The sequence below is a fragment of the Astyanax mexicanus genome, chromosome 18 (genome assembly GCF_023375975.1).
Source record: "Astyanax mexicanus isolate ESR-SI-001 chromosome 18, AstMex3_surface, whole genome shotgun sequence".
Classification (NCBI taxonomy): Eukaryota; Metazoa; Chordata; class Actinopteri; order Characiformes; family Acestrorhamphidae; genus Astyanax; species Astyanax mexicanus.
In genome coordinates, this window is record NC_064425.1 from 14773005 (window position 1) to 14786087 (window position 13083).

Sequence of the window (13083 nt, forward strand, 5' to 3'; positions counted from 1 at the left end):
AGTGTGAGAGTGGGAGTGTGTTTTTTTAACACACCCGTTTTCAGGAAAACCCACGCCCCCTTCTCTCGGATTGAATATTATTCAAACACACACACACACACGCACACACAAACACACTGCTCTCCTGGGCTTGGGCTGGACGTTAGATCATAAAACTGCTCTCGATTGGCTGTTATTTTATAATACAGCGCAATGACTGGGTAGAAATCCAGATTTATGATTGGCTAGTAGTTCTTAATACTGATCTGTGATTAGTAGCCTTTTACTAACATTTGCTAGAAGTGGCTTAAACTGCTCTGTGATTGGTTAATATTTCTTAAAGCTGTTGGTTGGGTGGTAGTTCATACTCCTGGTCTAGACATCGTTCTTGTTTATACTATTGCTCTATGACTATAGTTAAAGTTAATAGTTCATGCTTTTGCTCTATGTTTAGGTAGTAGTTCATATTCCTGGCCTGTAGTTTATACAACTGCTCTGGGGTTGGCTAGTAGTTTATACAACTGCTCTGGGGTTGGCTAGTAGTTTATGCAGTTGCTCTAGTGTTGACCAGTAGTTTATACAGCTGCTCTGAGGTTGGCTAGTAGTTTATACAGCTGCTCTAGTGTTGACCAGTAGTTTATACAGCTGCTCTGGGGTTGACCAGTAGTTTATACAGCTGCTCTGGGGTTGAGCAGTAGCTTATACAGCTGCTCTAGTGTTGACCAGTAGTTTATACAGCTGCTCTAGGGTTGATCAGTAGTTTATACAGCTGCTCTGAGGTCGGCTAGTAGTTTATACAGCTGCTCTGGGGTTGACCAGTAGTTTATACAGCTGTTTTGAGGTTGGCTAGTAGTTTATACAGTTGCTCTTGGGTTGGCTAGTAGTTTATACAGCTGCTCTGAGGTTGGCTAGTTTATACAGCTGCTCTAGGGTTGGCCAGTAGTTTATACAGCTGCTCTAGGGTTGGCCAGTAGTTTATACAGCTGCTCTAGGGTTGGCCAGTAGTTTATACAGCTCCTCTAAGGTTGGCTAGTAGTTTATACAGCTTCTCTATGGTTGACCAGTAGTTTATACAGCTCCTCTGGGGCTGCCTGATAATTCATATGGCTAGTAGTTTATACAGCTGCTCTCGGGTTGGTTAGTAGTTTTTTTAAACAGCTGTTCTGGGGTTGGCTAGTAGTTTATACAGCTGTTCTAGGGTTGAGCAGTAGTTTCATACAGCTGCTCTAAGATTGGCTAGTAGTTTATACAGCTGCTCTAGGGTTGGCTAATAGTTTATACACATGCTTTTAGATTGGCTAATAGTTTATACAGCTGCTCTAAGATTGGCTGATTGTTCATACACCTGCTCTAAGATTGGTTAGTAGTTTATACAAATTTTGTGAGGAAGACAGCAATAATAATATAGTGCGGTTTAGGTCTGGCAGACTAAATCCTTTTAAGGATTAGTTTTTATACTTTTAAAATTAGAATAGTAAAGAAAAGTGGAGATGGAATGGTATAGTCAGACTGTACTTCATACTCCTGCTGCAGGAGTGGTTGGCAGTTTATACTCAGCATAATAAATACAGTACTGGTCAGTTTTAGCACTGTGGGCAGGGCTTGCCTGAATGCAAGTGATTTGAAATGTTTTGGAAACAAAAAAACAAAAAAACCCATTAAAGTTTTTGAAACTTCTTGGTGGTTTGTGAACTTACAGATCTCTGTGATCTGTAATTGTGGAATATGATTTTTAAGAGAATACATCTTTTTTATTGTCGTACAGAAGCTCTGTTTTAAGTTTGCAAGGAAAACTTTTCAGTCATCATCATCGTCTTCCCATGAGATTCATAATGTTCCCAGAACGTTTTGCTCTTTAATATTGCACTAATATTCCCGGCGAGACTGCATGAGACGTGCTGCTGAAGTTCTCTGGGCCTTCCCTGGGGTTTTACGAAAACAATTGTCAGAGCGATTGTAGCCGGAGCATATTATTATGCATTACTGGGCATAATTTCATTTTCTCTTTTCGGTGGAGTTTCACATATGGATTATTCATTCAGCCAACTTGGAGACACATCAAAAATGTTCTTTTAGATTCGGCCCCTTTCAGTTTTTGCATTCTGGCTCAGTCAGTCTGTTGCTGCTACAGCAGCTTGAATTTGTATAAGAGAAAGCTCTGTTTAGCATTCAGCTTTATTTCTGATACATACATTCCGATATTTTAGTCTATATAGTAAATTTGCCGTCGGTTTGTGAAGCAGATCTGAATCAGTGGGTTTGTGATGAGGCCTTGCTCTTTATCGCATGCATTATCTTCAGTCAACAGTGTCCCTGGTGTTCATTAGAAAGCAGAAATTGTTTTCATAATTGCTTGTCCTTCAAACTGACATTGGCAGTAATAAGAACCGCATGAGCATTTCTTAAAAACAAAAGGTTTTGTTACTTACCTTTCAAAATCTTAGATCTGCCAGGCCATACAAAATAATCTTGCTACTACTACTACTAAACACTTTGCCTGGATTTAACTAAGTAAATGATGTGGGGTTGTTGCTGCAGTTGGTCTGCAGGTTTAGGTTCAGCAACAGTATGTGCTGAAAGAATGAGGTCAGTTGACTACCTGAATATACTGAATATAGACCAGGTTATTCCATCAATGGATTTTTTTCTTCATATTCCAAGATGACAATACCAGGATTCATGGGACTGGAATTGTGAAAGAGTGATTCAGGGAGAATGAGATCATCATTTTTTTTTTTACACATGGATTGTTCACCACAGAGTCCAGACCTTAACCTCATTGAGAATCTTTGGGATGTGCTGGATGGAGAAGGCTCTGTGCAGTGGTCAGACTCAATGCTGCTGCAAGATCTTGGTGAAAAATTAAACCAAAATTGAAATAAGGCAGTCCAATAAAATATTAGTGTGTGAGACCTTTCTTTTGGTGGTGAAACATTTAAAGTAACATTTCCAAAGTGATGTTGCAACGACCTTACCAGAACGTTTAAAAAGGTTAAAAAAATAACGTTTTAAAACCCATTTTGAAATCTTGACAGAATCAAAATATGTCTTTCAAGAGACGACATATTCTGGTCTTTATCTTTCTAGTAACAAGAGCTTTGAAAGGAATAAGGAGAGTCCTAGTGAGTGGTCTAAGCCTGAAATATGGAGAAGAAATGGGAAGTAAAAAATATTTAAAAAAAATAAATAAAAAAAATTAATAAATACATACATACTAACAAACTAATATTCTTGGAAATGTCGCCTCAGAAAGTAAAATTCAGATTTGTTTTGCTGAATATTCTGCATATTAGACTTTTATGGGACTATCAAAGTAATTAATAAAACCTAATAATGGTTTTCTCTCATCCCCTGTCTTGGTGTTTGATGGATGGTTGCATCCAAGGTCACTCCAGGATGGTTCTAAAGGTGGCACAGTACCACTGGGAGACCCATTCATCCACCCAGTCTCAGACCTCTGTCTGAAAGTTACTCCACAACTCTTTCAAAGTCAGACTGGTCTGTTTAAATAGAAAGGTTTGAAAAATCTGAGACCACACTGAGAACATGGGATTTAAACAACTGAATTTAGCATAAATAAAGAGCATTTATGAGAAGAAAGATTCTGCACCATTTCCATGTTTAGGTTTTTGTGCACTCTTCTTATGTACCTAGCGCAAATATACTAGAAACCTCCAACCAACCATGAAAGGTACCAAAGCACCCATCTGGGACACCATAGCAACCACCTGGGATATGATAACAGCTAACCAGCAACCACTTAGCGTGCAACATTACAATCATTAAACATTCACCAGAACTGACAAGGGAACACAGAAACAAAGGGGCTGGAGGTACACCAGCAACAGGAAACACCTGGGGACAGGTAACGAGGGGGTGGAGCTACAGATAGACATCAGGGGAACACAGGACTGGGGCAGAGAGGCAGAGGAACACACAGGGCCATGTGCAGGGGAGCATGTGGGGAAAAACACAAAGGCATGGAGGAGAAGGTAAATAAACAGACAGGAGGGCAGGAAACAAATAGAGAGAGAGACAGGAAAGACACAGAACAGGACGAGAATGTGACAGTTCTTCTTTATTTCTTTCTTTTTTTTACATTGTAGATTAATATTAAAGAAATGAAAACAATTGAGAGACGCATAAGAATTACATAGTAAACAGTAAACAAAAAAGTATTTTACCTTCAGAATCCCTAAACCTAGTAGGAAAAGCAGCAACTATTGTTCAGCACCTCCAGGAACTCCTTCAAATATGCTAAGAAAACTATTCCAAGTGACTCTACCTCATGAAGCCCAAGAGTGTGCAGATCTGTCATCAAAGGTAAATTAGGCTACTTAGAAGACTCTAAAAGTATAGTACATATTGTAGTTTCTTTAATATTAAATTTACAATGTAAATAAATCATAAAAAGAAAGAATACACACTAAATAAAAAAGGGTGTCCAAACTTTGAACAGATACTGTATATTCTATTGTCAGCTTTATTCCATTTTCCCAACTTTAAACGTAGTTTCACCATATCATAGTGTTCCTGGCACCTCTAACACATCTGATTTGAGTTTAAAGCTCTACTCAGGAGCCCCAGTGCAGCAGGCTAGTTTAAATATAAAGGTTTGAACAGGGTTTTTTAGAAAAACAGCAATAGGCAGGCTACATATAAAAGCCTCGTAAGCAGGCTCCACGCTGTGGCGTGCTGTGGACCTAGAAGGCCTGCTGCAGTCTGAAGAGGAGACAAATGACTCATTTTTTATCACTTGCCTCTCCATTCACAGCCACGTTCTCACCATGCAGCAGCAGCAGCGCAGAAGGAGGTAAAGAGTCACTGGCAACATTAAAGACTCTTATTCATAATTTGAGTAAGGTAGTCCGCGAATGACAAAAGAACCAGTCAATTAAAATGACATCTTAATGGTAGCATACAATGAAGCAATTATATCTGCTTTTCTCAATCAAGGCCTCAGAGTGCCTTCATATATTCTAGCATTATTCCTGCTCATAACACAACCTAATGAGAATAGAACTACACCAAGACCTCTGTTTCACACAAATGAAGGGCTGTATTATACTATTAACAGATGATACAGCCCGTTTTCTCAATATACAGACTAATTGTGACATTAAAAATCAAGTATCGGAGCATATTTTGAGTCACTATGCAGTTGAGATGTTAATAAAGGAAGTGTTTAATGTAAGTCAGCCTGATTGTGCCATCTCTGCCAGTCAGCAAACCTACTGTACGTTAGAATTAAGCAATTTTCTAAAGGGATGCCTCACTGTGCCTTTGTGTTGTATGCCTTTTAAGTTCTCATTTATAAATAAGTCCGCACATTTGTGGCATTTTAAAGGTAAGCATATAGTTTTCAGCATATTGTTGCTGTCCAATGAAAAAATATTTGATATATTTTATTTTACATATTTATAGAGGTTTTGTTTACCAAATAAAAAAAACCAAAATATTCCTTTACTAAGCGTTAGTTATGGAGCATGAAGGAGACATGGAGAGGACCCACTTGCGAGTGATTTAAACAAAAACAAAAATGAAAGAAGCAAAAAAAAAAAAAGAGAAGTGCAAAAGAATAGAACAAACCAACAGAACACGTAACTTAAATGACGGCACGATGTACAAACACGGACAGCAAAAACAGATACAAGGACACTATTTAAACACACAGATGTGGACAGGAAACAGGGAACACCTGGGACCAGGTAACAAGGGGGCGGAGTTACAAACAGGTGTGCAAAACAGGGGCAGAGACATGGGATACACACAGAGCACGTGCAGAGAAGATTAAATAAAACACAGAGGAGCACAAAACAGGATGGAACTTTCTTGATAAATGCACCAATATAAATTCTGTCATGTTCTCGTCCTGTTCCATATCTTTTCTGGTCATCTTTTTCCTTGCCTGTGTTTTTCCCCCCACACGTGCTCCCCTGCACATGGCCCTGTGTGTGTTCCTCTGATCTCTGCTGTTTTAGACAGCTATGATATAGTTTCATTAAAGGTTTTGATTAATATTTTATTTTAATATTTTCCTCAATTATGGCCTCCCTGCCCAGAATACATTTTATTAAGACATGACCATACTAAGATCTCTGAATTGCACTCATTAATAAATGTATTATACTTTGTTTTCGCAATACAGACTAACTGAATATGAATATACTGAATGTCTCATACAAAGCCGGGTCTGTACACAGTGACTCAACAGTTTAAGTCGAAGTGTAAAAATATCAGAAAGTCAAACAAAAACAAAAACACAGCAAAACAAACAAACAAAAAAAAGCACTCAAACCGCAGCAGAATGTCTGAGCCCCTAAAGCATCTGTCACCACAGGAATTGAAGTTTGTTGGGCTCTATTCTTTTCTTTCTGGCATCCTTCCACCATAAAAAAAATAATGAACTTCCAAACTCAGAGTGAACAGTACAGTGCTGCCATCAACACAGTAACAAAAAGCATTTATTAAAAAGTATTTACTCCAAATCAGTAAAATGGACAGACTATTCAGATCGTGCAGGGGCTTATTAAACCGTTAAAGGGTAATTTTATAGCTCTGTATATAAACTTTAAGTTAGTTACTTTTCTTTTGATGCCTCAAAAGAAAAATAAAAGGACGTATTTTCAGTAATACAGAACAAAAACATGTTAAACAAACCAAAATATGGTTTATAGTTTAGATTCTACAAAGTAGCACCTCTTGATTAGATGACAGTTTTGCACAACTTGGCTGGATTTTCTCAGTCAGGTTTATGAGAGAGTAACCTGGAATTGCTTTCAGTTAACAGCAGTGCTGAACTCATTAGATAATTCTTTGAATTTCTTGCCTCTTAATATTAGAGAGCATCAGTTGTACAGAGTTAAAAAAAAAAAAAGAAAGAAAAAAAAACAGAATTCAGAAAATATTTAAGAACTTTAAATAAATATTCAATGCAGTCATAAAGACCATCAAAAACATTGAGAAAATTGGTCCTCATCAGGAAAGGAAGAGCAAGAGATTCCCCTGTTTTACAGGATAAGTTTATCAGCATTACCAGGCTTAGAAACTGCAAGCTAACAGCAGCCCAGATAAGAGCACCTAAATGCTTGAGTATTTTGGTTGGTTTAACACTTAACACAAGTTACTACATTATTCCTTGTGTGTCCCCTCATAGTCTGTATGACTTCAGTATTAATCTACAATGCAGATTTTATTTAATAAAAAAAAAAAAAAACTGCTACTCAATCTATCCATTTATTTTTAAGTTCCAAATTATATATTTATTTACACTAAAATGTGAATTAAATATTAAATTAAGCAACTCCTTCATCTACTTTATAGCAGACACAGCTTTCTTGTTGCTAAGGCAGTTTAGAGACTTAAACATAAAATTCAACAAGAAATACATTAAAAAGGCCTTACCTTCAGCCAATTATAATTTGTGCAGATAGTCTTGCCCAAAGAGGATTGTTAAATCAGATTCAAAGTAAAAGAAAGACTGTGACAGCCCATCTAGGGTTAGCCCACAACCCTCCCCCAAACCTTCAACCCACCAGACCAAACACAGACACAAAGATACCAACCTCAGAACTTTTATTTTAACATTACAAAAGCACAAGACTTAAGCGATGGTCTCAGCCCAAAATAATACAAAACCATTCCTCCCCAAACTAACATTATTAAGAAAACAAAAAAGAAAATAGAAAAAAACAGACAAAACCCCAAAAGAACTAAGCTACACCCCCTACAGTTTCCAAGCTAAACGATTTAAAATATTTTACATACCACTGGAGAGAAACAGTTCAGAATCACAAACGTTTAGAAACACACAACAAGCAGGCCACACTACTCCATTACAAATTTCTTGCTGGTTCAGCAGCAACAAGGTAAAAGGAGGAGCACAGAGGTAGTCGGCCATCTTGATTTTATCCCATCATCTAATTCCAATTCAACCAATCAGAACACAGTTTAGATCAGCTCAGCCAAACACACCTGTAGACTGTTATATAATCAGAACCGAGGGAGCTCAGAAGGTAGAGTAAAGGAGAGAGAGAAAAAAAGAGAGAGCACATGAATAAACAAACAGACATTTTAATATCTACCCTTTAATTTTTATGGTTTATTCGAAAAATATTCAGCTAGTGCTTTTCAAAATATTCTAAAAAAAAAAAGACCATTCAAAAATAAACATTCTATTTTTGTCTGGATGTTTGGAGCAAAATAAACTTTTTTTTTTGTTTTGATCTAACATATTTATCTATAAATGTGGCAAGATTATAATTAGATAGATATTATGCAGATTTTTTTGTACTGTTCTAATTTTATTATAAATACAAAAGTTATAAGGAAGTAAACAGAACAAGCTTTTCTCTAAGAGATAAAAATATCAATCTATAATGTACATACTTTTCAGCTCATGACTTTATATCCCTTTTAGATCTGAATTAAAGATAATAATACGATTGAGAAATAATGTAAGGAAGCTGTTTAATGTTTGTGATGCTCAGAAAAACCTGTGCTAATTATTTTTATTTCATAACCATTCCTAAACAGTAAAAACATGATTAAAAGGTGTTCTAAATCACATTAAATTAGTAAAAAATAGCTTTTATTTGCCTCAATGGCTCATGTACTACTGTTCCAATGCAGTGAGCAATGCCAAGCTACTGTTTCATTGGTTTATAGACTTGTTCATTGGCTGGTTCATTGTCTATTCTGATAGACAACAGCTCACAGATAGTGTTAAGTGCAATAAAACGTTTAAAAATAAAGAAAATTCATGGTCTGAATGTGATATACAGGCATTGGTTTAGTTGCAGTACTAGATATAATCGATGTTCTGGGCGCTCACTGAGCATGCGCTCTGTGCTCAATTGGTGATGCCTTTCTTCCCCCACGTGCAGTTGTTTGCGGAAAGATGGCGGCGCCCACTGGAGAGGTGGAAGTTGTGAATAAAAAGCCCGCAGGTAAAAATAACGCGTGTTTTATTGATATTGAGGGACAGCGTGTTTAAGCGGAGAGCTTTGTTACTGTTTACTGTGTGTTATTGAGTCTGCAGAGCGGCGTTAGCGCTGGGCTCGGTCATATTTAGCTGTGACTAAAGAGAGGATGGAAACGTGATCAGCTGTCTTTAGTCGTTTAGTGATAAAAACAAACACAATATGTAGCTTTTAGTAGCTAATAAGTTCGTGAATGGTTTGTTAATGATGTTTTTGAAGCGCCTCGCTGTTTCCCTGGAACTGTTAACGTTGTTTCATATAAATGCAGCACAATAATGCTCATTTTCTGTAGGTTACAACAGTGCACACGTTTGCCATGTTGACTCTGAAGAGTTTTTTTATTTGTTTGGTAGCTAAAAGTGCAGCTATGTTTTCCCCAGAAGTGTTGAGCACGTTTAGAACTACAGAGCCAAACCAATACTATATATTACTGTATAAATCTCTCTAGAGCTTGTAGCAGCTGTAAGTTCAGTATTTATATACTGTCTACATGTCAAACTAGATTATAGTATTCTATTCTTACCTAAGGAATGACTTGAATTGAAAAAAAAAAAAAAAAAACAGGCCAATTGTTCTTCTCAGGCAATATTTTTATTTTTTTTCCTACATAGTAAATTAATTAATACTAACGTGATTCAGACAAGGGGAAATTTGTTAAACAACCCAAAATACTCTGTGTGATGCATTTAATTGGCTCTTGCCTGGGATGCTGTTAACATGTGGTTTCTGATGCTGGTAACTCTGATTAACTTATCCTGTGAAACAGAGGTAAAACTTTCTCTTCCTCTCCTGGGGCATTCCAAATGAGAGCCAGTTCCATCATAACATTTTTGATGGTTTTTGTGACTGCATTTTAGAAAACTTTCTAAGTTCTTAAAAAAGTAATTTTCGGCCTGGCTAACCTTCATTTCTTAAAGTAATTTTATCTTTCAACTTTACTTATTTGAGTAGTTCTTGTCGTAGCATGGGTTAAATTGTTACCTAAATAGAGTTATTCACTATATACAAACTCTGCCTCTTCACAACTTTACAAATGATTCTCTCAAACACATTAAGAGGGTAAAAATTCAAGTCATTAACTCTTGACAAGTTAACTTTACCTCATAAAGCTGACTGATAAAAAAAAAAATATATATATATATATATATATATCTATGCATATGTGCAAAGCTGTATCTATCTAAGCAGGAGGTGCTACTTCTAAATCTAAAAAGAATCTAAAACATAAAACATATTCTGCTTTGTTCAAAGCTTCTGTTTACTAAATGATTTCATATTTTTTTTATAGTTTGGTTGACTTTACTGTAACCCTTTAATGCACTGAATTTGAGCTGTTTCCAAACTTCTGACTGTATTTTTAACCATACCACATATTGATAGATCTACTAAACTACGTCTCTAGGATTATGGAAGATAAATAAATAAACCTGCAACACCATTGCAGTTTTTTGTTTTTTTTTCTTATTATTATTTGAGGGTTGAGCAAAAGCAAATAATAAAAACTTTTAAACAGGGTAGGCTTGAGCTAAATGCTCTGCAATTAGGTTTGGCAAAATATTTTTTTGAATTGAGATAGATTGTACTAATTCTGTAATGTCATATTTGGGTAGCATTATTTTTGCTATTTGAGCTGTGTATCAAATATTAAAATGAATATTGAGAATTGTGAAAATGTTTTTTTTTTAATTCCTAAAATAATATTTATTCTTGAACTGTTTCTTATTATATCAACAATATGCTTTAATAAGCATATCAAGGATATCATCAGTGCTTAAAGTACACTGATCCAACTGTACATTTCACTACAGATTTTGGTTAGAGAGTGTGAAAAATCCTGTTAAAAAGGATTATGAAGTAAAAATCACAAAGCAGAATCTGCCACAATACAAAATGCCCACTACAGTGAAATGTGTGCTGTAATATGTATTATCGTACAACTATAATACTGAAAGCCTGTATATTGTATCTGTAGTCTGACTGTAGCCTGTTTCTGTTTTTTTCTGGATTAGTGCGGAGTGTAAGGAGGGTTGCCAATCAGATTCCTGAAGAAATCCTCAAAGACCCAGAACTTCAAGATGCTATCAGTGTCCTGCCTGCCAACTACAACTTTGAGATACACAAAACCGTGTGGCGTGTGAGACAAGCAAAAGCCAAACGAGGTGAGATAAATTCTAGCTTTTGGAATTGTACATCAAGCGTTTGCATAAACTCACTTTTTTAACATTTTTTACTAACAAGCAAAGTCCTAGTGTAGTAATGAGGAGGAATATACCTTACATAAAAGGCCATTCTCTATAAATGGTTAGGTTTAAATGTTTACAGCAGAAGCATTGAGCTCCTATTATACAGCAATATATACAGGAGGCTCAAATTACACATTCATACTCAAGTGGTGTTAAACAGGTTTGTAGATCTATAGTGTTGAAAAGCTTGGAGCCACAGCTATAGTGGTCTAGATCTATACGGTGTGGGCAGCCACCACATGGGAGTAATTAGGGAAGATGATTGCTTTGCATTGTAGCAATGTATGTAGCCAGGTAATATGAGACTGTTTTATAGATTTAAGTGTGATCACTTTCTTAGTCGCTATTACTGCTTGTTTGAAGGTTTTTCTGTCTGCTTAATTTTGTTAAGGTCAGGTGACTAAATCTACCATTTAGCCCTCCTGTTATTATCAATTAAAAATGATGAGTTTCTTTGATTTTACCAAATTCAAAACTCAGGAACATAATCAAGAGGAAGAGAAACTCCTTGAATTTTTGCACCAGGAGTGACATTAATTTATCCAAAGGCAGTATGTAAGACTGGTGGAGGAGAACAGGCCAAGATAGATGAAAACTGTGACTAAAAAACAGGGTTATTCCACCAAATGTTGATTTCTGAATTCTTAAAACTTTATGAATATGAACTTGTTTTCTTTGCTTTATTTGAGGTCTGAAATATTTCAGCCATTTTTTTTCTTTTCTACAAATAAATTCTCTAAATGACAATATTAATGTTGTCTGTAGTTTATAGAGTATAACAAAAATGTATATTTTAGCAAAATCAGCTATTTTGTAACCGATAGATTGCACTGTGCTGGTTAGATTGGGTAAGTTCTGTTGTTTGGTATGATATTGATCTATTTATTTTTGATCACTGTAATTTTTAGTTATTAACATTAAGAATATGCACAATATATGTTGTATTATATCGAGTTATTATGGTATGTGTTTGGTTTATGTTACGCCTTATCAGCTGCACAGCATTTGACTGAATTGGAGCAGAAAGTTTAGCTTTATTTGTATTCGAATTCATCCTTCTATGCTACCATAATTGGATATTGGATGAAAGGGCTTGGCTTAAAATCTTCTTTCTAATCAGTGGTGTAATGAATCAAGTATTAATGGTAATTAATGGTGTAATGGATAATTGTAGATTCATTAAACTAGGGGTGCCCCAAATATCCAGAGTCAGAAAATGGTAATAGAAACACTTTTTTTGTTTGGATAAGTGAAAAGATTATTAATACTGACCTGGAAAATTCCAGAATTAACCCAAATTCTGCAGGTTTAAAAACTAGACAACCATAATGTATCTAAAAGGTTTGGAGAATATTAACTGTTTGCTTTGTATTCAGGCTTTGTCTTGATTTCAAAATAAAGTTCAGAAAAGAGTCAATTTTATGATTTTATTAATTATATTTTAGATTAACTTGACTGTTTTTCTATACTTTCTATTACAATTTCAACTAAGCTTTTCAATTATTTTCCTTATCAAACATAAAAAGTGTTTTATTTAATGTTTGAATAGACATTGTCAAAATTTAGTGGTGTAATGTCAGGCAGACAATTGACAATTCCTGGCCTGTTAAGGGATTAATTTATTCAATGATGAAAAGGTGCACAATAAATGTAAACTTTTTGCCAGATGTTCAGTTTTAGTTTCATTTAAACTTTATTTTCATTTTGGTTTATTCCTACATCAAACCAGTAGAGTATAAGGTCACCATGCCAGGCACCTGAACCTGATAGAGAAATGTAATGCCCCCCGCCAGCACTGAGCTGTGAAGCAGTGGTGTCGTGTCTTTAAAGGGATGGCACTCCATCATCCACTATCTTTTGAGATGAGTTGCAGTGTGGCG

At 35.8% G+C, this 13083-nt stretch overlaps 1 protein-coding gene across 2 annotated transcripts in view; it reads left to right on the plus strand.

The window, feature by feature from the left end:
• Nucleotides 1–8845: 8845 nt before the first annotated feature.
• dph1 (diphthamide biosynthesis 1) overlaps nt 8846–13083 on the plus strand; it is a 154849-nt gene continuing 150611 nt past the window's right edge. The window contains exons 1-2 of one of the 2 annotated variants that reach the window (XM_022670549.2): nt 8846–8927; nt 10970–11119. In XM_022670549.2, coding sequence (XP_022526270.2) covers nt 8879–8927; nt 10970–11119 — 199 coding nt within the window. In that variant the 5' untranslated portion in view covers nt 8846–8878. Of the gene's footprint in view, nt 8928–10969; nt 11120–13083 lie in introns of those variants that run through there. The other variant, XM_022670553.2, reaches the window with a different exon arrangement.